General features: G+C 39.6%; 1 protein-coding gene across 1 annotated transcript; it reads left to right on the plus strand.

Moving 5' to 3' along the window:
* Positions 1-3440: 3440 nt before the first annotated feature.
* On the plus strand, positions 3441-23050 carry SMARCE1 (SWI/SNF related BAF chromatin remodeling complex subunit E1). Its single transcript, XM_081220184.1, has 11 exons — positions 3441-3516; positions 5560-5611; positions 5789-5832; positions 8776-8880; positions 13979-14059; positions 15696-15827; positions 16096-16267; positions 18952-19124; positions 19636-19737; positions 20395-20605; positions 22777-23050. The coding sequence occupies exons 2-11, from the start codon at positions 5605-5607 to the stop codon at positions 22983-22985; spliced, it is 1236 nt and encodes a 411-aa protein (XP_081076310.1). The 5' UTR covers positions 3441-3516; positions 5560-5604; the 3' UTR covers positions 22986-23050.
* The last annotated feature ends 725 nt before the right edge of the window (positions 23051-23775 follow it).

The raw sequence follows: 23775 nt of genomic DNA on the forward strand, positions 1-23775 counted from the left end.
TCAAACACTTTCATCCTTTTCCACTCCATGTGTCAAAGTTCATGTCCCAAATCCCCAGGTATTTTGAAGGTAATGCAGAAGGCTGTAAAAACAAACCATACTTTGTCGAAGTCTACAAAACATCGTGAATCCCTCGGACCTGGAAATCTTCTGGGCTTCAATAGTTCACAACAATTTCTAGTGATAGCAACTGAATAGCCATAACTTCTGCCTTCACAGAAATGGCTGAGAAAACTAGCTTATTTCACCATTTTTCCTATAGCCAGAATTTTTTTTTTAATATCCAGACTTTATAAGCTATTTGGCTCAGACAGAGTTCTGTTCTTCCTTTCCCTATTTTAAGGGGCAAAAATCCACTGAAAAAAGCTTCATTAGAACAAACTACAGACAAATTGCATGGTTCAGTGTTTGGTTCAAAAGCTTTTTTGAGTCACAGAACTCTTTGGAAGTCTGTTAAACTCCAAACCCTCTATCTGGGGGTTAAAAAAAAAAAGCATCTAAAAATTGTGTACAATTTTAAAGCGTTATAAAGGAATAAACCTCCTAGAACCAATTCACACAGACTACTAGGTGTCCAAGGACTATGGGTTTTTCCTTGTTCTCTCCCATTTTCTCCTCTTGCTTCCTTCCCAGTCATGGTTCTCATTCTACCCCTAATTGACTCCCTCCCAGCTTCTTCCCACACGACTATAGAAAGAAATCAAAGAGACCTGGGCTTCAATCCCAGCTTAATCACTTACTAGTTTTGACTTCCCTGCTCGGAGTGGGGGAAGAAGAATCTCAAGGAAACATGAGCAGTGTCAGAGAGGAAAGCAGGCCAAGTTCCTGAATCTTGCTGCCAGAAAGAAAACTGAACTACTTGGTCCTAAGACTATCACTGTGGTTTACCATAAGGCGCCTGCGAGGGCTCCCAACAACTTCACAGTTACATGTAGCTGAACAGTCATGTTAATGATGCATACCATGTTTTCCAGGAATAATCACCATTCCAAAAGTCTGTCCTGCAGTTCCCATAAATATCCCTGTCCATGCAAGATCATATGTGCTGATGTTTGCTTGGGGAAAAATCAACAGCAACTCAGTGTAAGTTGAATCCACTCTTCGGTCTTAATCTCTAGGGCTTTCTCTCTTATATCTTCCCTATATTCCTCCTTTCTTAATTTTGCAAATCTTCGGAGCACAGAAGGAGCCAAAGGGAAGAAAATGAGATAGCCATTCATTTATTCACTCCACAAATATGAGCACCTGAATGGGCACTGTTCCAGATGTCGAAAGCCCCGCCCCCACCTCAAGGAGCTTTCATCCTGATGGGAAGAAAAAGACAACAAAATAAGCACATAACAAATAGAGTATGTTAGGTGGTGATAAATACTGTAGAAAAAAACAAAGCACAAACCGTGAATAGAATGGAGGTTGGGGAATGAGATGCAGTTTTCAATAGGTCAGGAAAAACCTACTGAGAAGGTGACATCTGAGTAAAGACCGGGAGGTGAGAAAGTGTATCAATGTCACTACTCCGAGATCCCCTCCTTCCCTTTTCCACCGTTTTTGTGCCACTCTGTTCGCACTACAGTGTGCTTTGTTCCTAACACCCAGCACCTGCAGCTTTTCTGCAGAAGACTGCCTAGAGATGACACAACCCAGCACCTGCCCCGGCACTGCATTTGCCCAGTCCCCCACCATGAAAGCCAGAGAAAGAAGGTACTGGGCTTCCCAGCTGAGGCATTCGTGTATCTTACATTAATCCGTATCTCTGATGCATGTATATATATATATATATATATATATGGCTTTTTTTTTGCTCCTCTATGTGGCTTGCAGGATCTTAGTTCCCCCACCAGGGATGAACCCGGGCCCCCTGCAGTGGAAGCACGGAGTCCTAACCACTGGACCGCCAGGGAATTCCCTGATGCTTATATATCTTTAAAAAGCAATTTCGTGTCCATTATCTCAAGCACCACTCAGGCCCCCCATTACCCTTTGATGACCTCCTTTTTAGTCTTTCCCTTTAACATGCTCTTCAACTTCACTAATCTCTAATCATGAGTATAAAAATACTGGAGGTGTAAGAACTGGACAGTGGGTTCAGCTGGACAGCTTTGCTGACTTCTAGAGATGCCTTAGCCCCTGCTGGCACACCCAGGATGATGGCTAAGGGCAGCCGGAGAATTCAACCAGTCACCCTAAATGTCAACACTGTTTTCAAGAAATTTCAGATCCTTCTCGCTCCACAGTGTCCCACATCGGTCAGGTGTTTATATATCTAAGAAGAAGCTACTATCTAGTAAACCAACATAGTCATGATTTAGTGGAAAGAGCCCTGGACTAGACCAGAACCTGCCTCAATACACATTTATTGAGCATCTAACAACGGGTCAAGCCCTTACTGGGCACGGGCGATACGAAGATGACCAATGCAGATGACTGAACCTTTGCTTTCATGGCTCTCATATTGCATTGAAAATGACAGACAGTCCGATATCAGGTAAAGACCATAATAAAGTTATCAAAGAATCTTGGGAGTTCAGAGGAAGGATTAAGGAGGGGAACGGGAAAGTTCCAGGAGGGCATCACAAACAATTTGAGCTGGATCCGGAAGGACAGATGAGTTTAAGCTGAAAAGTGAAGGACAGTCGTTGCCGGTGGAGAGAACCGAATGAGTCAAGGCGCGTTGGGACAGAGACCCTTGCCCGGCGTTGCAAGAGCACACAACCTGGGGCAAGGGGATTAACATCTCCGGCCCTTGGCTCAGAAACCTGTGGCAGTTACCCTAGCCTCGCGCTTGGGAAAACTGGAAAGGTCCGTGCTGCTTTCGCCAAGGCTCCTGCCCGGCCGTTAAGGCAGGAAGCCCTGGGAGGCGCGCGGGAGGGCAGAAACTGCGAACCGCGCGCTCCACGACTGCACCCTCGGCTTACTGAAGTATACACTCCAGCTCCCAGGGAAAGAGTAAAGAAAAAGACCGGAAGGAAAGAAAGAAAAAAAAAACAAACACCCTCGGAGGCGGGGACGTGCGCGGCCTGAGTGCGGCCGGAGTGGCGCGCGGGCCTCGCGGCCACAGTGGTTCCGGGGCTAGCTGCCGGCGCGCTTCCCGCTGCCTTCCGGCCCCGCGCGGGGAAGCTGAGGCCGCGCTCCCACCTCCCCTCGGCGCAGCCTCGCACCTGCCGCCGCGTACCCGTCGCTGCTCCCGCTCTTCAGCGGCCGCGGGGTTTCGGCCTACCCAGCGGTCGGGCCACCTCCGCCCTCTCCGCCGTGACGAATCGGCGCCCGGCTGGCAAATTACCCAAATTCGGGGAGTTTTGAGAAACGTATGGGGCCTGAAAAAATCCTTGATTGTACTAAGCACCACCGCGTCCCCACTAGAAGACTTATTTTTCTTAAGAGAGTCGGTTGGGGCCTTGAAAGGAATTAAGAAGAGTGTTGAAAGTGCGAGCGCCGAAGCTCCGGACGCGAGGGGCGGGGCGTGCGCGGGACAAAGGGAAGCGAGGCCGGAGCTGCGGGCGTTTTTACTGCCCGCGGGTGAGTGTTTCCGACGGGGCTCGACTGGGTCGGGAGGGTGGTGAGGCGTGGGGTCCCGGCTTGGCCCGACCCCGAGTCCCCGGGGGTTGCTGGGGTTCAGGCTTGGCCGCGGCGCCAGAGCCGGGGGCCAGTTGCGGCCTCTCTGAGGCCTAGCGGAGCGAGGGTGGGGAGGGAGTGCCATCTGAGGCTCCTCCTGGGCGGCCAGATGTGCCCCTTCCACTAACCCCGCGGAATTGGTCAGAGCACCTCTGCATACTCCTCTTTAGTAGAGTCGCTGGGAAAGTGCATCCTTCACACAAACCTAAAGGAAACGACCTCAGAGCAAGCCCTTGTGGCGAGCCAAGCCCGTGGTCCTCACCCCCGGGAAGGTGGTTTCCCCTCGGTTCAGGCAGCGACCTGAGGACTCGTGGTGTGGCTTAGAGTGAAGAGCGAAAGCTCGGAAACAGTTTGACCCGGGTTTGAAACCCAACTCTGGCACTTCCCTGGCTATGTGTCTTTAGACAAGTTACTTATACTCGCCGAGACTCCCTTTTTTCTCTGTAAAATGGGAATAGCAGTACACATCTCGTTGGTAGTTGTGACTGTTAAACCAGATGGTGTAAGTAGTAAGCCTGTCCCGTATAAGGTAGTCAACAGATACTTTAGGATTTTATGCCAGGCACCGGGCATGCATCCGGTGGTGGACAAATGTACAAGGTCGCTCTTGGAATTTATAGTATAGCAGAGGAGATCAGTAATTTTAAAGTATTAGCAATAAAGTGTGACGTATCAGGGAGCTTGTGGCAGTTATTGTCAGGGCTCCCCCCAGCAAGGCCTAGTGGATGTTGACAGCCTACCTGAACTTGAGCAGGAAGGAAATCTGCACCAGACTCTGGTTTCTTGCCTGTTCCTTAAGGAGAGAGGGAGAGACCCAGGTTGGGCCATTGAGAAAATAAACGATTTCGTTCTGCGCCAGGCCTCTTATTCATAATGCTCCAGGAATTCCCTTAAAATGCAAAACAGAAGCAAAAAGAGCATGTTTGTTTCACACAATGTTGGATGAAAGTACTCCAGTAGTCATAAAAGTTATTTGCCTTATTTCTAAAAATGAATGTTTGTCTCTTTGTACACACAGTGTGTGATGTATATTGCGGTGAGGAACAAGCTCACCTGTGTATGGTCATGTGGTGAGCTAGTAATACTAGGACAAAAGTTAGTAAGACTCGAGCTAGAGAAAAAGAAGAATTGAGCTAGGTACAGGGACTACAATAATAAATTAAATGGTCCCTGTTTCTAAGCAGCACACAATATACCCACATTAACAGGTATAATACGTAGCACAGATCTGTGTACATTGGTTAGGAGTACAGATGAGGAAGGAATTAACTCCGCACAGGTAATTTGTCAAGGTATATTTTGAAATGTATCCATTGAGGAGATATAGTTTGAAATGGGCTGAGAAGGGTAATAAGAGTTTTTCGGGTAGACTCTCAGAATTTATTCCCAGCAGTTACAAAGCTGTCTACCTCTATAAGAGAATGTAAAGTTCACTGTCAAACCAATTACCTTTTGCACTGCCTCCAGGAATAAAAGGCCGCTCCAGTTTAGTAGAAGTTGTTATCCTAAAAGGAAGGCAGAGCTGCGGCTGATCAGGGAGCTGTCAGTATCTGGTAGGCCTTGTTGAGGTAGACCCTGACAGTACATCACATTCTACTGTCTCGGTATTTTTATCGGTCTGATTAAATGTTTACATGGCATCAGCAAACCGTTTTCCATACAAGGGGTGGCTCAGTATCAAAAACAAAAACAAAAAAAAACGAAAAAACTTGCAAGTTCATGTCTAATGTTACTTTTTAATATCCCCAGTCATTTGTTTTAGTCATTTAATTCGGATCAACCAAATGACCTAAAGGACTAGTAAAATATTAAAAAGGCTGGATTACTAGACGACAATGTACTTTTACTAAGAAATACCAATTCAACTACCCTATTCTTTAGGAAAACATTCTCTTATGCTTGCTGAGTTTTGATTATTTTTCTTTTTTTTTCTTTTTTTTATTTTAGTGTCTCAGATTCATTCTTAAGGAACTGAGAACTTAATCTTCCAAAATGTCAAGTAAGTTTCATTTTTTATATTTATCCATCTATATTAATAAGAGACTAATGCCCTAGCAAATGGGAATTCCAAAATACTCTCATTTTTTTTTTCTTCAAAACAGGACCATTGGTAGTTTTGTTGCATAGTATTATATCTCAGTTGTTTACAAGAAGTTATTTATTTTCTTTCAAACAGAAAGACCATCTTATGCCCCACCTCCCACCCCAGCTCCTGCAACAGTAAGTTTTAATTTTCTTGTTAATGTAATAGCCAAGTCTGGCCTTGATACAAAAACCCAGATGTCTTCCAGTGACAGTCACTCAGTCATCACAGCAACAGGATGAAAAATTCAGCTAAAAAACAGCACTTCCTACTAAATAAAATAACTCTGCATCTTACCTTGAACCAACCCCAACATTTAAAGAAACATACTACTGAAATGCCAACCTCCTATGCTCAGTTCTTTTTTTAATTGGGAATAAGTGACAGGTTTAACATTTCTTTCTTGTTGATCTCTATTAAGAGTCTTGAAAGTTAATATGAAATGAATGCTCGTTCTGGCATTTATTATTTTTAAGCCTAACCTTCAACTGGTTACGTTTTTCTCTCCTTGTCTGTATATAATTTTCATGTTAAATCAAACAATAAAGCTTCCAGTTCTATAATAACTTATTGTAAATCTTTGTTTTCAAGCTGTTCAAGTAAGGATTTCATTATCGGTGGGTCAGATCCTGCCATTTCACTTTACTCCATAAGTAACGTTTTATTGGATTGAGAATTGATATGTTTCAAAGTGCCTAAATGATAGTAGTGAACTAGTTTTTTTCACCCAGCAAGCTCTGGCCCAGCTTGGTCAGCATGTAAAATAATTGTCCAATCCACAAAACAGTTTTAACAGTAACCATTCAGGCCTTGCTGAAATGGATTTCTTGTTGTTTTTTTAATTTAAAAACAAAAACAAAACACTGTTAACATTGACCATATCCTGCAAAAGAAGTTCTTTAAAGCTGTTAGCCCTCCTTCCGTAGTCCCTACCCCTAGATTTCTGGCTAGTTTACTAATTAGGTCCTTGTGTAATTTTGTTTTCTCCACTAGATAAACTAGTTTTACTTACTAACCCTCAGATGTATGTTTTAGTTATGTTTATCAACAATTTATTTTTCCATAATAAGATGCTTTTGAAAAGAGATGCTGTATCACATCTTCTCAGCTCAATTTATATAACATACAGTTTCTAAAGTTACTTCCGGTAGATCTTAAAGTCCTGTGTTTGGTTTGTTTCCTTTCTTAAATCAAAGAACATTTCTTATGACCATCTCCTTGGCACTCTGCTAATGGCTATACAGGTGGAGTTGAACAATTGAGATTCCTGACCTCAAAGAGCTAACCATGTACTTCATTTTTGGAAATGGTATAATTGTAATATTTTAGTTTCGATTTTTTTTTAGTTCCCTTATTTTCGTACATTACCGCCTCATAATGTTGAATAGTGATTATCATTGCTTATGCAACTTTGAAGGTGTCATTTTGACGCAAATACTGCCTCTGACAGCATATAATATCTTGAAAACACACTTGATTTTTTGAGATAATAAAAATAGCTCAGAAATTAACCCTATGACTTCTTAAATGTAGAAAGGGATATTTTTACCTTTCTTTAGTCATACTTCTGTACCATTATAATCTCACATTTACACATAAACTACAGAAGACTAGGGGTTAGGACATCCAACAGAATGGATATTAAATGAGTTATCCTCCTTTCTTTTTTTTCCATTTCTTCTGCCACCACCATCACCACCTCCACCCACCACTACCACCCAAATGTACCACTCCAAGTAATATAAACTTCTTTTGTGCCTTTGATACTTCATCTGTGTTTTGCCTACTTATGTATGCTTGATTTGCGTCTTCTATAACTACATAGACTAGAAATTGATCAGTAGTTTTCTTCTAAAGAATATCAAATGTATTATCTGCTTGACTGTCTTTCTTTTGGACACTAAGGCTATGTGCAGTGGCATGTTTTAGAAAATTGTGTTTATAATAGCTACAGTTTAGTTGGGATGTGTTAAGTTTATTATACAATTCAGCATTGGTATTGTCAATTGCATGTTAAAATGAAATTACTGTCACTTGTTTTGACTGAGGTTCATTAGATAAAATACCTTACTTTTGGTCTCTTTTTGCTACATCCTTTTTATGCATCATACCTTGATTCTCATGAGCATTGGATGTCATTTTATTAATCACGAAGGGCACTGCTATATAAGAGCCCATTTGTGATCACATCAACACATAATTTACAAAAGCCAAGAGTTCTGTTGCTCCAACGAGCAGTTGTGGTTTGAAAGAGCTAGGGCTGTCAGGAAACTAGATGAGAAAAGAAAGTTCAAGTCTGTCTACTAGAAAAGTAGTTCACGTTAAAACTAAATGCAGAAATTGTTCATGATTGACCTGTGGAAGATGGATCAGAGAAGAGATGGAAGAGAAAGCCTATGAAAGAATGGATTAAAAAGATCAGACAGTGCCCCCAGAATGAAATCCATGCATTTCTTACAAGTCTTTGTTTTGAAATCATGTATGTGACATCCATGGAATCCCACACATGTTCTTTTCTATTGACAACTTCTGACTTCCTGATTTGAATCTCTTCTCATTTCTCACACTGTATAAAATGATCTAAAGCTGTCTTTGAAAGTGATTCATTTCTTGTTTTTGTTTTTGGTAGATAATACATTGGCGGCATTCACATAACTGTCAAATAAATCATGTTTTGTTTTGCATGTGAAGTGTTCTCAGACTCCTAGCTTATCACATTTCAAGCTTTCCTATCTCAGACATATATCGCTAAGTTGTTATTTCATACTGTTGACCATAAAGTAACCCTGAATGTTTGAGACACTTCAGTGTACTGCTTATCCCAAAAAGCAAGCACACATATTCACAATCACACGAACACCACTGGCCCCTACAAAGAGACAGAAAGAGAGGGGAAAAAAAAAAAAAACCACACACACAGACTGGTTTTCACTGAAAGAAAAAGAACAGTTACAACACATCATTGCTTGTTTAAAATCAGGTTGCTTTTGCATGCCATATGCAGATCATTTTTCATTTCTGTGTTTTCCTCGTTTGAGCTCATTTCTCATTCGTGTTTTTGTCTCATTTGTTTCCATCAGCAAATGCCCAGCACACCAGGGTTTGTGGGATACAATCCATACAGTCATCTCGCCTACAACAACTACAGGCTGGGAGGGAACCCGGGCACCAACAGCCGGGTCACGGTAGGAGAATCAACTATTACAGCATCCAGCAAACAACTGGAATTGACCAGAAATGCCTTCAGAGTTAGGTCCTTTGAATCATCAGGACAGCCATTTAAAAAAAAAAAAAAATTTAACCTGGCTTTTAGACTATTTTAAATATTCATTGTACAATCTTACACTGAAAAATGAAAAAATAGTGAGATCTGGATATGTATATAGAAGAAAAGAATTTATTCTGTTTGGTGGTTGGTAGAGATAAAGCCTTGGGCGCTTAATGCTAATACTATATGTAGACAAACCTAGAATTTCCTATGGTTAAGATGCCCTTTTTGAGATGAAGAGTATCTTTCATTTAAGATAATTGGCATTAGGCTCAAGACCTTAGTTTCTTAATAAAGGCTGGGCTTACAGGCCTAGCTGCCCTACCAGTTTGAACTGCTGCACATAATTATTTGTCTTTTGGATTTAACAGTTGACCTAACTGAGATTCATTTCTCTCTAATTAAAAAGATTTTAATGTCACTTCAACGAATTGCAGAACAAAAGTTGAATGAAATTAATTTGAATGATCGGACTGTAGATATCTACAGCTAGAAGTGTGTTTATAATCCATAGGAAAAAGGATATAATTTCTGAAACTTAGGATGGTTCACTTAAGTGATCAGCCTAAGATACCAAAATTGAATGATGTAACTCAGACTTTCTATTTTATTTTATTTATTTTTTTTTTTAAAGAAAGAATTGGAGAATTCTACTGAAGCCAAATTTGAGGATTATAACCTGGGAAGAACATCTCAGAAAGCTCTGAGAATTGTTCCTCCCGTTAGCAGACTTTTTATTTTACAGTCATCTTAAAGTCCATTTAAGGAAGTTTAGGTACCAAAGAAACAAATAACTGTCAAAATGATTTACCAAAAATAAATAATAAATCCAAAAGCCAAATACCTACATACATTGGAATGTGGTATTGGTGAGAATTTATGCAACCCAGAATGGCTGTAAACTTTTTAATACCTGGTTTTTGTTTGCTGTATTCATAAGTAGTTCAATTAGTGTGACTTAAAAAAAGCCCTCTCACCCTGTAGTCAAGCTAGAGCAGAAAGCTTGTACCTATCAAACTATATGTCTATCTTGGTAAGCATATTGCTTAGCTTGATAGGTTTTGTTTGTCTAAATTTTCATTGTTTCTGCATAATTTGTACCTCATAAGCATATCAAGTTTTATGTGCCATGCATATTTCATGGTATCTGAAAAGAATTCTGATAAAGTGTGTGAATGTATGCATTTCACAATGCATACAATTTTTATGTGCATCGGTACTTGTTTTTCCCTGGCCTGAGTGTGTTTCACAAGTGTAACGGGTCACAAAGTTATCAAACGGTAAAGAACATTTTAATTTAAACAAGGAGTAGAATCGATTTTGGACCATTCATGTTAATACAGAAAATTATTCATGGGCAGTAAACAAAAGAATGATTACATTTCAATAGCTCTATACAGTCAGCTCTTGATTATCTATGTTAATGGAAAAGAAATGGTGGTAACTGTAATATTAGAATCATTTGTATTTCAGTTTCTGTAAGCATTTTGTTCTTAACTTGGATGTATCTGTGGGATTCTTTGTTAACAAAGTGAGATCATTCAGTGGAGACTTACTAGGAGTAGGAAAGTGCAGTTCCTGTCCTGGGGCCTCGGCAAGTTGTCTGTTTCTCCCCATTCTTTCTTTCAGGTGTTAGAACCCAGTATTTGGGGCTAGGCACTAGCTTTAGGCTAGATTAGTATAGGAGGGCTGTTGAGCATGGAAACATTGATCTTCTGGTTCTTTATGGTTGTTTTCTTTGTATTATTGTTCTCTCAACACCAGAATGAAGTGTAATCAAAGTGCTCTCTAGACTTAACTTGAAGAGCCTAGAAAATGTGGAGGCTTTTAGCCTGTGTTAATCCTAGCCCCTTCAACTTCTAGTGACCTCTCAGGTCATTGAATCATTCTCTATGAAAATTAGTTATGCCTAAAGTTTTATACTACTATATATGTATAACTTAAACTCTGTTAGGACTCAGTAGATCTGATTTTGACCTTTATAAAAGTGTTACTTTAAGATGACCTCACCTGTGTGTTTTTTTCGGGGGGGGGGCTCCTCTTTGGCATTACTGTCTGCAAATCGCCTTAAGTCATTGATTTGAAGGAATGATTCGGTGACACCCTATGAATAGCTTCTTGTAGAGTCCACAGAACATCTGGTTTTCCCGATGACTCCAGTACACTCGAATGGTTTTCAGACAATAAACATTTTATATATAGCATGTTGAAACCTTTTGGAGTGCTTATGGTAGCTATGATATGGAATTCACTTCTGGTGAGTTCTTCATCAGATGATGATTAACATTCTCAAGTACAGGTGTGAAGACAGATTAAGACAAAATGTTGAAAGTAGCTCATTTCTCTGCTTTAATGGAAATTCCATCCCCGAAGAAAACCTTAGATAAGATCCTACCAGAGAAACAGCTGAAAAATGGGAATAAACAACAAAAATCTCTTGAGTAGCCAGAATTTCACAAAATCATGGGCTTTATTCGTAGGAGATTCCCAGGACCTTACTCTATTGTAAGCACAGTTTTAACAAGCATAGTTAGTTGTTTTCCCTCAACTCATTGCCAGTTGGAAAGAGGGACAGTTGCTGCTAGAGGTAGGTTTCCTGATAGCAGCAAGGAAAGGAACCACTAAAAAAGGAGACCTGCCCTCCAAAAGCATAACCACCAGGCCATTTAATAAAGGGGCCAGCGGGTTTCATACCTCAAACTAGAGGATCATAGCAAAGCAGTGGTTATAATTGTGTTCAGTGCAGACTGCTTCTTTTTTCTTTTTTAAAGAATAATGTTTGAGAAATTGTAGAAAGATATGTTTGAGATGGTTAATAAATTAGGGGTGTTTAGTGATATAAACCTTTAATATCTTGAAAACCAGCTAGAATTTAACTATGTTGTTATTGTTTTGGGTTTGGTTTTGTTTTCCTTGTATTTGTAAATTGGTCAGTGTAATGAAAATACGACCTCAACATGTTCCTTTGGGAGAAAAGAAGAGAAATAAGCAAATTCATTGTTATAAAATACAGTTCTTTGAAAAATATCAAAGAGCAAATATTACTGTAATTTGTTTTTAAAGTTTTAATTTCACATATTAAAGCATAGACATTTTAGAATTCTTTACCTCTTTTTTAAAAAATTGTTAACAGTGGTCTACCAACTTCAATTATTGGCACAATTCCAACTTTATTTGTAACCCACTTCATGCAATTCTGAAGGTTTGTGTTGGATATAAGTTGGAAGTGCTCTCTAATAACTTTATGAAGAATCAGACTTTTATGTGTTTCTTGCTCTGAACTCATGACATAAGGTTAGCTTTGTAGAAATCCCCACCCCCACCCCAGAGAACTCCTACAGCCCTGAGACAGATCTAGAGGCTGTTCATACCACCACTGTTGACAGTTTCCATCCCCCATGGCTCACTTCACCCCGTTGCCCACTGCTAGCTAAAAACAGAGTCTATCTACATGAGCATCAGCATGAGGTGTGCTAAGAATACGTGGGAGGAGTGGAAAGAGGGGAATACTGCTTCAGAGGAGAAATACGTTCTGATAAGTTCACGTATGGAGAAGCAGAGAGGAAGCAGAGTTAACTGACAAGTATGGAGGGAGGGAGGGAGACGCTCCTCACAGGAAGAAGGAGCACTGTTGGAAAGTGGTGGCAGCAGGTACCAACACACTATTCCCGGAGCCCTTGCATGAAAAATAAGGTTGATTGGGGGCCTCAGCCCAGAATGGAGGGGTTTCCCTCCGGTTTTACCACAACAGCAACATCAGGGCAAGGGAACAAAATGGCACCTTAGTTTTCTTGCAAGAATTTGCGGATTCCTGTCTCTTGGTCATTAGAGTGAAGCCAGCTCTTCTTCCCCCCAGCCTGGAAAGGAGGTTCAGTATCAGGAGTCTCCCAGAAATTTGGGAGAAACAAATGTGATTCAGCCATCATTGATTCTGGGTCCTTGATCAAATGCGGCCGTGCGTGTAGAGCTGAGGGTAGGTTCAGCCCCAGCGCTCCCTCGTTGGAGGTGTGGGGGTGCCCACTGGGAGCTATCTGGTATCTTGCCTAGATTTAGCTTTTAGAAAGAGCTGGTCTCTCCTCTTTCTTTCCCTTTTTTCCTTCCCTCACCCACTTTCTTCTTTACCTTTTTAAAAACTATTTTTCAGTCTCCTCGCCTCCTGTTCTTCTGTTTTCCTTCCCCTTTCTTTCTGTGTCTTCCTCACAAAACCAGCATCTTTTAAAAATTAAATGGAGTTTCTTGATATAAGGTCTCAAAAGTAACTTAATCAGGCCCTGTTTCTGCCACTTCTCTGTTCCTGGTAAACTTGTTCACTCCTCCACTTTGATTAGGAATAAAAAAAGGAATGACTTCAGTTCACACTTCCTGATCTCCTTTATTAAAAAAAAGACACTAGATATGGGCGTAGAACCTTCAGAACATTAAAATCTCTAGTCATAATAAAGGAGCTACGAAGGGTTTTTTCGTTTTCCATTTTTGAACCTAGGAAGTAGGGTTTGCGGTGGTGGCGGTTGTTCGTGTGGAGGTGCGTTCCTGATATGGTGCAAATAGTAAATAGTCCCCTGTAGGCAGTATGAGGTGTGGTAAGTGCTGAACGAGTTCAGCTTCCGGTGAGGTAATCAAGTGTTGACTGTATGTGTAATGGTAAATTAAGTAAAATAAAAGGGTGCCAGGTAATGTCCTAAACGTGGGACATCTGATATATAACCATATATTTTCGATGTAATGAATTATTGTGTAATATTTTATTCTTACAGCCAGGTTGTCAAAGCAGTGGCAATAAACTGTTAAGTAACGTATTAAAAAATTATGTGCCTAAAGTCATTTTCTTTATTTTCTTCTGATGTGAACATTTCTGAATTTGCAGTGATAGCTATTTTCAGTGGAGAAAATATAAGAATCTTGTATCCATGGACGAGTAGAAGAAAGGCGCATTAGCATTTTTTAAGGGATTCTCTTTTCAGTTTGCTGGTGAACTTCTTGCAGTTGAGTAATGAATGTATTTAACTCTTTCCTAGGCGTCCTCTGGTATTACGATTCCAAAACCCCCAAAGCCACCAGATAAGCCGCTGATGCCCTACATGCGGTACAGCAGAAAGGTAGGTGCTCAGGAGCCAGAAGGGAGTGAGGACTGCCGTCTTTGCTCTTGGCTTTATGTCAGGTTTCAGATTGGCTTAGCCAGCTTTTTTGTGCGTAGTCAGAGGAAAAGATACAGAATTGCAGTTTTTAAAGAAATTAGTTCTGATTTCCAAATTCCAGAACTAAAATCCAACAAGAACATGATTAAATAAACAGTTAAAATACTTAAAGCAGAGTTACGTAGCCAATGTTACTTATGTAGTCTTTTGGAAAATATTTAATGACATAAGAAACACGTTTAGTGAAAAAAGGAATGCACGACTACGTGTACTAGTATCTTATTTTTATAAAAATAATAGCAAATACATGTTAGTTTGAATTTTAAAAAAGCCTAGAAGACAATGGTTATCACTAAACAATAAGCTTATGGTAATTTTTATTTTCTTCATACTTCCTTGAATTTTTCCTCTTTTTTTTTTTGGTGATGAACCTCCGTTACTCTTTTTTTGGTTTTTGTTTGTTTGTTTGTTTGTTTGTTTTTAACATCTTTATTGGAGTATAATTGCTTTACAGTGTTGTGTTAGTTTCTGCTGTATAACAAAGTGAATCAGCTATATGTATACATATATCCCCATATCCCCTCCCTCTTGCATCTCCTCCCACCCTCCCTATCCCACCCCTCTAGGTGGTCACAAAGCACCGAGCTGATCTCCCTGTGCTATGCGGCTGCTTCCCACGAGCTATCTGTCTTACATTTGGTGGTGTATATATGTCCATGCCACTCTCTCACTTCGTCACAGCTTACCCTTCCCCTCCCCATATCCTCAAGTCCATTCTCTATGTGTGCGTCTTTATTCCTGTCCTGCCCCTAGGTTCATGAGAACCTTTTTTTTTAAGATTCCATATATATGTGTTAGCATAAGGTATTTGTTTTTCTCTTTCTGACTTACATCACTCCGTATGACAGACTCTAGGTCCATCCACCTCACTACAAATAACTCAGTTTCGTTTCTTTTTATGGCTGAGTAATATTCCATTGTATATATGTGCCACAGCTTCTTTATCCATTCATCTGTCGACGGGCGCTTAAGTTGCTTCCATGTCCTGGCTGTTGTAAATAGTGCTGGAATGAACATTGGGGTACATGACTCTTTGAATTATGGTTTTTTCAGGGTATATGTCCAGTAGAGGGATTGCTGGGTCATATGGTATGAACCTCCATTACTCTTAAAATAACAAGTATAACTGTTATCTTTATTAAAGACAAGAGCATTTATTGATTTTCACCACTATTTAGAAATTTTAAAATTTTTGGTCAGAATTATTATACATGTATTTGACAATATGGTGTATTATATTATGCAGAGTAACCACATTCCTCCTAAACTCTCGTGAATTTTTAGAAAGACATAAGACTATGTTATTGCGTTAGCTCATCATAAGTGTCTGCAGTGATTGGAGATATCTGAGATCTGCCTTAAAGTAACCTGACAGAGGACCCGATGATTATTGCAGCAGGCTGAAGAGAACACGGGGATTTGACACTATTGCCTCTGCCTTTGTTGATGATTGAAGGTTTCTATATTAAAAAGTATTTTTAAAGGTCTTTATTTTTAGGCATCAGTACTGAAATCTCAACTGTTTGTCCTTTTCAAGGTCTGGGACCAAGTAAAGGCTTCCAACCCTGACCTGAAGTTGTGGGAGATTGGCAAGATTATTGGTGGCATGTGGCGAGATCTCACTGATGAAGAAAAACAAGAATATTTAAACGAATACGAAGCAGAAAAGGTAGAATGGGACTATGGAGATGGGTACAATAGAAAATTCATGAACACTTGCCTTATTATTTATAAAAGAAACATAAGATCTAATCAGACAGCTGAGTCATTGTCTGCCTGGGTCAAGTCACTTAATTTCTCTAAGACTTCAGATCCCTTGTCTGTAAAAAAAAAAAAAAGGAGATCATTATGTCTTTTGATATTCAAATGAGGTAATATAAGTATTCATTGTAACCTGCAAAATGTCAATTCTAAAACTGAAAACATTTGAATTTCAGATAGAGTACAATGAATCTATGAAGGCCTATCATAATTCCCCCGCATACCTTGCTTACATAAATGCAAAAAGTCGTGCAGAAGCTGCTTTAGAGGAAGAAAGTCGACAGAGACAGTCTCGCATGGAGAAAGGAGAACCTTACATGAGCATTCAGCCTGCTGAAGATCCAGATGGTAAAAAAAAAAAAAAAAAAAAAAAAAAAAAAAATAGCGGGGCTTTGTTTATGCTTTCTCTGAGAATTAAAATATGAGAAATCTCTTAAGTTTTATTTCCTATTCTAAATGGAAACAAAGCATAATTTAGTGCCATTTCAATATTTTGAATAATTTGAATAATTATTTTGATTAATATTTGTATGTGAACTTCCCAAAGATAAAGAAACACCCTTTTTAGTGTAGAAGATAGCAAAAACTACCTATCGTTTATCAAAATCTTTGTACTCAGAACGCATGGAAGGTTTTTTAGTCACAATCAGAATTTTACCTCAACTGCTTTTAAAAAGTTGAATGCCTTCAAGTTATATTCTACTTTCTTATTGGTTCCCTAAATTGGCTGAGTTAAAGGCTCTTAAGGGAGAAAGTTAATGAGTGGGAAGAGGCATTATGAACTTTCTTTTCTAGTTAATTCAGAAATCCAGCTAGAATTTATAAATACAACTCATGATGACACTTAGGAGGGTGCACACCTACAAACTTTATACACGCGCACACCCCCGCACACAGAGCAGAGCTTCCTAGTTGGCATTCCGTGAAGAGTTTGCAGGTATGCTTTTGTACCTCCGGTTGGTTCTCTGTAACCATGCAGGGTCTGAAGCTGCAAGGAGCTTCAGAGCTAGCCACCTCCAGCTGTGAGTATACTCATCCACATAGCAAGCATGCTATACAAATAATATTTTCTTTGTGTACTGCCATGATGTGGAAAAGGTTGGAAGCTCTAGCTACAAGCAACAAAAACATCTAGAAAATAATTTAAGATCCCATTTTAAAGAAGTAGTAGTAACAAAGAAAAAACCTGTAAGACCTTAAAGAAGAGACCTTTAAGCAAGGAAGCAGTAATACCACCTAAAGACATGAATAAACTGATAATACTTAAAAGGAGAGAAAAACAAAAATGAGTTTTTAAAAGAAAGGACTGGGATATTGACAAATATTCTCATAAATACAAAATATAATAATATGGAAAATAGAATAGGGAATAGAAACAATATAGCATGTTAAGCAGAATCATCAGTGCTAAAGACACAGTAGTGTAAGCAAACTTTAGTTGCTCAAATTGGATAATTAGTGCAAGAAAATATACAGAACTAAAAAAAATAGAAGATCCAGTCTACAAATACTTGGAAGGATGGGGGTCAGTAATAATCGGAAACAAAAGCTAGCAACATAGAAGACGTAAGTAGATATCAGTTGAAGTTTTCACAAGTGAAAGGTAACAGCAGGAACACTGAGAAGGACCGAAAGAGCTTCACTTAGGAACAGTCTTCAAAGAGAGTCCTTTTCTCTGTTTCTCAGACTTCTGCCCATTATGTTTTTTAAGTTTAAAATAGGATATTAGAGCTGCTAGTAAGAAAGGATGGAAATAGTTAAGATACCAGGGTAAGAATGACTTTAGACCTTGGACCTTATCCCTCAGAACTGAGTAGAAAGAGGAAGACTTGGGAGGTGGAAATGTACATAAAACCAAGAGAAAGGCAGCACATCCACGAGTACAACAGCTGCTCACTTTAACAAAGAAGACCTACAAGGCCTACAAAGCATACGTAGTTATCCACACAAGACAGTGAAGTCTTTTTTAACTGACATTTTAGAAAGAGAATATTCATGAAATAAAGTAAATACTTGGTGATTAGAAAATATAAACCTACCCCCCCCCAAAAAAAAAAAAAAAAACAGACAACTAAAGTGCAAAGAAAGGCCCAGATTTTTAAGACTTTATTTCCCCTACCAGTCCAGTTCGTAGCAGTGGTGTTTCTGGTAATAAGAGTTTTAGGAACTACTTAAGCACCAAAATTAAGGGACGTGCTAAACTGACATAGCAGAACAATTTGAGCCTTTGGAGCAGTTTCCTAAAGTGTGGTCCCCCACCTCTGACGGCACACTAAGATGGTTAGTTGGTTCAGAGAGGAACTTTTGTTTTAATGTGTATTGCTTAAGAGGAAGCTCTTTTTTTTTTAAGTTGATTTAAATAAAAATATTAAGTAAATAATGGCACAGGTTGTTAGCAGATACGTCAATAACTGGTAGTGATAGAGCAAAGGTAATAGCTATTAAGAATAAGCTTGTAAACCAGATCCATACTATATGCATATGCACTTGAGTGGAAGAAAACAGCACGTAATATACCTTCATACACTGACAACAAATGTATATGTGTGTAAGTTGATAAAAATTAAAAGTGAAATTTAGAATTAAACATTTTTAAGGCTTTAGTGGTATTTTAATCTTATAAAATATATATGCCCATCTGGGAAACGGAATATTGCTAGAGATAATGTTTCCTCTGCAGTGGGCATTTTCCTTACTTTAAAGTGCTACAGTGACAAAGACACCACCCAGTTCCTATGTATCATCAGCTGTAAAACCCTTAAATTACTACCCCAAAAGTGAGACATTTGGCAAAATCTGTTTTGCTGTCAGTACAGCCTTCATGTTGATTTCCAGGCCAAAGACACATGGTTGTATTTCATTTGTGTTTCAGGCAAATCTTCCCAGATGCACATCATAACTTAAAGATTTATTTTAGATTTTGTTAAACCAGTGAGGGCCATGACTCCTTGGTAACTAAGTGTTAACGTTGTTGCACTCTCCTGATGATGGTAGTTGGTGACCTAACTTCCAGGTCCTTTTGTTCATTCCAGATTATGATGATGGCTTTTCAATGAAGCATACAGCTACCGCCCGTTTCCAGAGAAACCACCGCCTCATCAGTGAAATCCTTAGTGAGAGTGTGGTGCCAGACGTTCGGTCTGTCGTCACAACAGCTAGAATGCAGGTCCTCAAACGACAGGTCCAGTCCTTAATGGTTCATCAGGTAGAGTCACAAAACATTTTATTATGCCACAGGTGCCAGGTGACCTGATCCTATACCATGCATCAGTGTGCCTGTTAAATATTTATGTTCAGTCTGACCTGTTCCTGATTCAGGGAAGAGGCTGGAGGGAGTAGACCTTTCCCAGAGATTTAATAAGTTTGTCATTAAAACTGTAACGTAGAGCCTTTTGACAGAAAGCATATCCGTTAAGAATTTTGAGACATCCTGTCAGCTCTTACTGATGTACTAAATATTTTTTTTCCAAAAAATCGCTGAGGCCTGAAACAGTATCTCCAACATATACTTATTAATCAGTCATTCCCTCTGTGCTGCATTTTACATTTTAAAAATCTTAGCTATACATTATGTAATAAATAAATTAAAACTTCAAAACATTTATCACACTATGCGAATGTGTGGACCATTAAAAAAAAGGAGACATTTTCTGTGTTTGAATTTGCTTTAGGGAAAATAGTTCAGTAGTAACAAAACCTGATCTTATGTTTTACAGCGAAAACTAGAAGCTGAACTTCTTCAAATAGAGGAGCGACACCAAGAAAAGAAGAGGAAATTCCTGGAAAGCACAGATTCATTTAACAATGAACTTAAAAGGGTATACATTTAATGTGTTAACTATACCTTTATCACTGTGTCTGTTACTTTTTTTTCCCTCTTTCTTTTTTCCAAAATAGTGTTTTCATGGAACATTGTTCACTTTGAAACAGGGTTAACTTTGCTATAACTGGCAAGGTCTTTGCTTTATGAAATGATTTCCATTTTCTGGCAGAGTTGCAATAGGTTTGAAATATCATATAGTACCCACATATGTACTAGGCCTTAGACTCTAGAACCCTCTGAGGGTTTCATTTAAACTCTCTTGCAGTTGTGAAGTATTTTCATTTCATTGCAGTTTATTCATCAAACGTCTCCATTAGCTGTAGTTCACAGTTTGCACTTTGTATGAAAGCAAGTAAATCTGGTGTTTGGCCGCCTGAAATATAAAATGGAAGCTTTGAGTATCATCCAGAACTTTCAGCATTGTCTCACCGGCTGTTCTGTAATACTTGATGTTATGTGGCGTGGTAGGGCAACTTTCCTGTAGACACAAGAGCTTCCGAGAGGACATGGAAACCATGTTTTTTTCTGCCATATAAATGTATATAGTTCTTAGCCAAGAAAACCCGCTTTTAAAACAATTTCTCTGGTTCAGAGATTGTAAGAAAAGAACATGACTAAGAGAGTTTTTTGGGTTCTGTTTTCTGACTGCTAGTTGTGTGGTTTGAAAGTAGAAGTGGATATGGAAAAAATTGCAGCTGAAATTGCACAGGCCGAGGAACAGGCTCGCAAAAGGCAGGAGGAAAGGGAGAAAGAGGCAGCAGAGCAAGCTGAGCGCAGCCAGAGCAGCATTGTTCCCGAGGAGGAGCCGGCAGCTAATAAGACCGAAGGAAAGAAAGAGGACGAGAGCGTTCCGATGGAGACAGGTAACCTTTCAGTTGATATCGAAGTACATGTCGAGGGCTCTTACAGCTGTCTTCAGTTCTGCTTTTCCTTTCTCAGTGCTTTTCAGAAGTCACTCTGTTGATCTTGCCTCTTGAATTACTCTCCATATGACCTACCCATTTCTTTCAAAACCTTAATCTCTTATACTAGAGTCCACTGAAAATGTTGGTATTGGTACAAAACAGCAGTGGTGTGTTGTCTTTAGTCTTGCTGTGCGAGGTCTTGGTTGTTTGCCCAGATTGAGTCATGTCCTTTGCTGGGAATATAAAGTATAATGGTTTAATGGTTAAGGATACTGGCCCGGGAGTCAGACAGATCTGGGTCTAATACTGCTTCACCATTTGCTAGCGCTGTGACTTTGGGTAAGTTATTTAATTTCAGTTTCCTCATTTGCACGTATTCTAGCACCTGCCTCTGAGAGTGAGTTCCCAAGGATAAATGTACATAAAATCATCATTACTGCGCTTGACATGATATTGGCACTCAGTATTTTAACCTTTATTGCTAAAATTGTTTAAACAAGATGTGGTCATTGCTCTTAAGATCAGTGTCGTCTCTGGTGTCCTAGAATGGAGTTAGGCAAATCAAACCTGCAGGCCAAATCCTGCCTGCCACCTGCTTTTGTAAATAAAGTTTTGTTGGAACCGTTTATTTATGTATTGTCTGTGGCTGCTTTGGGGCTACAACAGTATAGTTGAGTAGTTGCAACTGAGACTACCTGGCCCACAAAACCTGAAATATTTACTACCTAGCCTTTATAGAAAGCATTTGTTGACCCCACCCTGGAACAATTCATACTTCTACTGATTTTCCTGCTTAAAAGCATTCCTCAAGGCAAACAATAACACAGCTTACATGAAGTACTGCTTAAATCGATCACTGCTTGACATTTTGAGATCACTCTACTTTCTGGCACTGTTTTGACCCTGCCCAGTGCACACTGTGTAATAAACAACCAAGCTGAAAGTATGGGAAACACAGTCAAAGGCTCCCTGGACCATCATTACAAGAAGTGAGAAGGACCATAGTCACACTTGGTGCCCAACTGACAGCTGCTCATCTGACATCTGGAAAACATTAAGTAGAATATAGTATCTTTACCAGGTATTTCTGCAGAATGTGATTCAGCAGATAGATTTTAAGTTTTCTTATCTGAACCTTTCTCTGTTTTGTGTGAACATGCTTTTTATCTTAACAGGTTTGGAACGTGAACACATTTTGTGGTTAAAACAAGAGCTTGAGAATTAGAGCATGGTTCTTTGGCTCATTTTGCAGCTAGAATACTCAGCCTTGCCTCTGTTTTGTCATCTAGGAATAGAGCATGCCTAGGTCTTTGCTCAGATTTCATCCTTCTAGCTGAAGGGAAAAAACTGAAAAACATTGTTCTGAAGACTATTAGAGCAATAACAGAAAACAGCCCAGCGTGACTTGTAACAAAGTACTTTAAATATCAGCCTTATACCATTTCCATACCTGCTTTCTCACTCATTAAATCCAAGCACTTCACAACAGCACTGTCCAATAGAAATGAAATATAAGTCACTGTGTAATTATAAATTTTCTACTGCTGACATTGTTTAAATGAAATCTTTTTTTTTTTTTTTTTTTTTTTTGCGGTACGCGGGCCTCTCACTGTTGTGGCCTCTCCCGTTGCGGAGCACAGGCTCCGGACGCGCAGGCTCAGCGGCCATGGCTCACGGGCCCAGCCGCTCCGCGGCATGTGGGATCTTCCCGGACCGGGGCACGAACCCGTGTCCCCTGCATCGGCAGGCGGACTCTCAACCACTGCGCCACCAGGGAAGCCCAATGAACTCTTTTAAGTGAAATTAATTTTAATAAGTCTTCAAAATCCGGTGTGTATTTTTAGACTTAGAGCACATCAAAATTTGGAAGCTAAGTTTTCAGCAGAAATACTTGATCTGTATTTAGATTTCAAAATTTACAGTTAAAAAGTAGATTGTTTCCAAATCCCAAATTGTTTTAAACATGCTGAAAGTTCTTTCTTTGGTCACACGTGCTCATATCAAGTGCTTAGTAGCCATATGTGGTGAGTGGCTGCCTTATCATCAGATGCTGCAGCTCTGGACTGTCAGCATAATTAGAAGAGGAAATTTTTGTATTGGAACTAACAGTGACAAATGTGTGATTACAGAGGAGACACACCTTGAAGAAACGACGGAAAGCCAACAGAATGGTGAAGAAGGCACGTCTACTCCTGAGGACAAGGAGAGCGGGCAGGAGGGGGTGGACAGTCTGGCAGAGGAAGGGACCAGTGATAGTAACACTGGCTCAGAGAGCAACAGTGCAACCGTGGAGGAAGCTTCAACAGACCCCGTACCAGAAGACGGGAAAAAAGAATAAATGTTGCCTTGTTTTATGTGTCCTAAATACTTTTTTAAATGAAAAAAATGTTTTTTGAGTTTTAATGGTGTTATGTGGTTTGTGTATTAATTTTTTTCTTGTCCATATCACACCACCAAAGGCTTTTGGACCATTTAGCATCATGAGCTGAATGGCACAGTCACCTTTCTTAAGCGGGAAGAAGATGGTTCTTTTCTTTGGATCTTGTTTCTAGCCCTCAACTGTTGAAAGCCTCAGAATTTAAATTAATTGAGAAAATGCCCACCTCTTTTAGAGAATTATCCTTTGATGCTGCAGAATCTACTCTTACAAAGGCCTTCCTACAGCTCACTTGGGTGCTTACCAAAGCCATAGCTTTAAACCTTCCCAGTCCCCATCAACAGCTTCCTGAAGGGCCCCTTTCCTGTTTACTTCCACAGAGAGTAGGTTCTTGAAAACATAGTCTTGTGAGTTCACTTACCCTTTTTTTATTTTGAATCGATGTCAGATACCAAGAGTTGTGTTAAGGTGTTGAGTGTACCTGCAGCCACACTTGGATTGTATTGATCCAGAAATGGTCTTCATAGTTACTGGCTTATGAAATAGTCATTAAAGTGAACATGACACATATACATTTATCTATACTGCCTTTTGTTATAATTAATATTGGATATGTTCTGGTGAATTCACCCCTATTGTACAGGGGGGAAAAAATACTTTTTTACCAAGTTTTCCAAAGACAGAATAGATCACAAAGCTGAAGGAATTGGATATTCTTGCAATGGAGGAAGTAACTTCAAAATGATTAGCC

This window comes from Mesoplodon bidens (assembly GCF_964165515.1).
Source record: "Mesoplodon bidens genome assembly, chromosome: 19".
NCBI lineage: Eukaryota > Metazoa > Chordata > Mammalia > Artiodactyla > Ziphiidae > Mesoplodon > Mesoplodon bidens.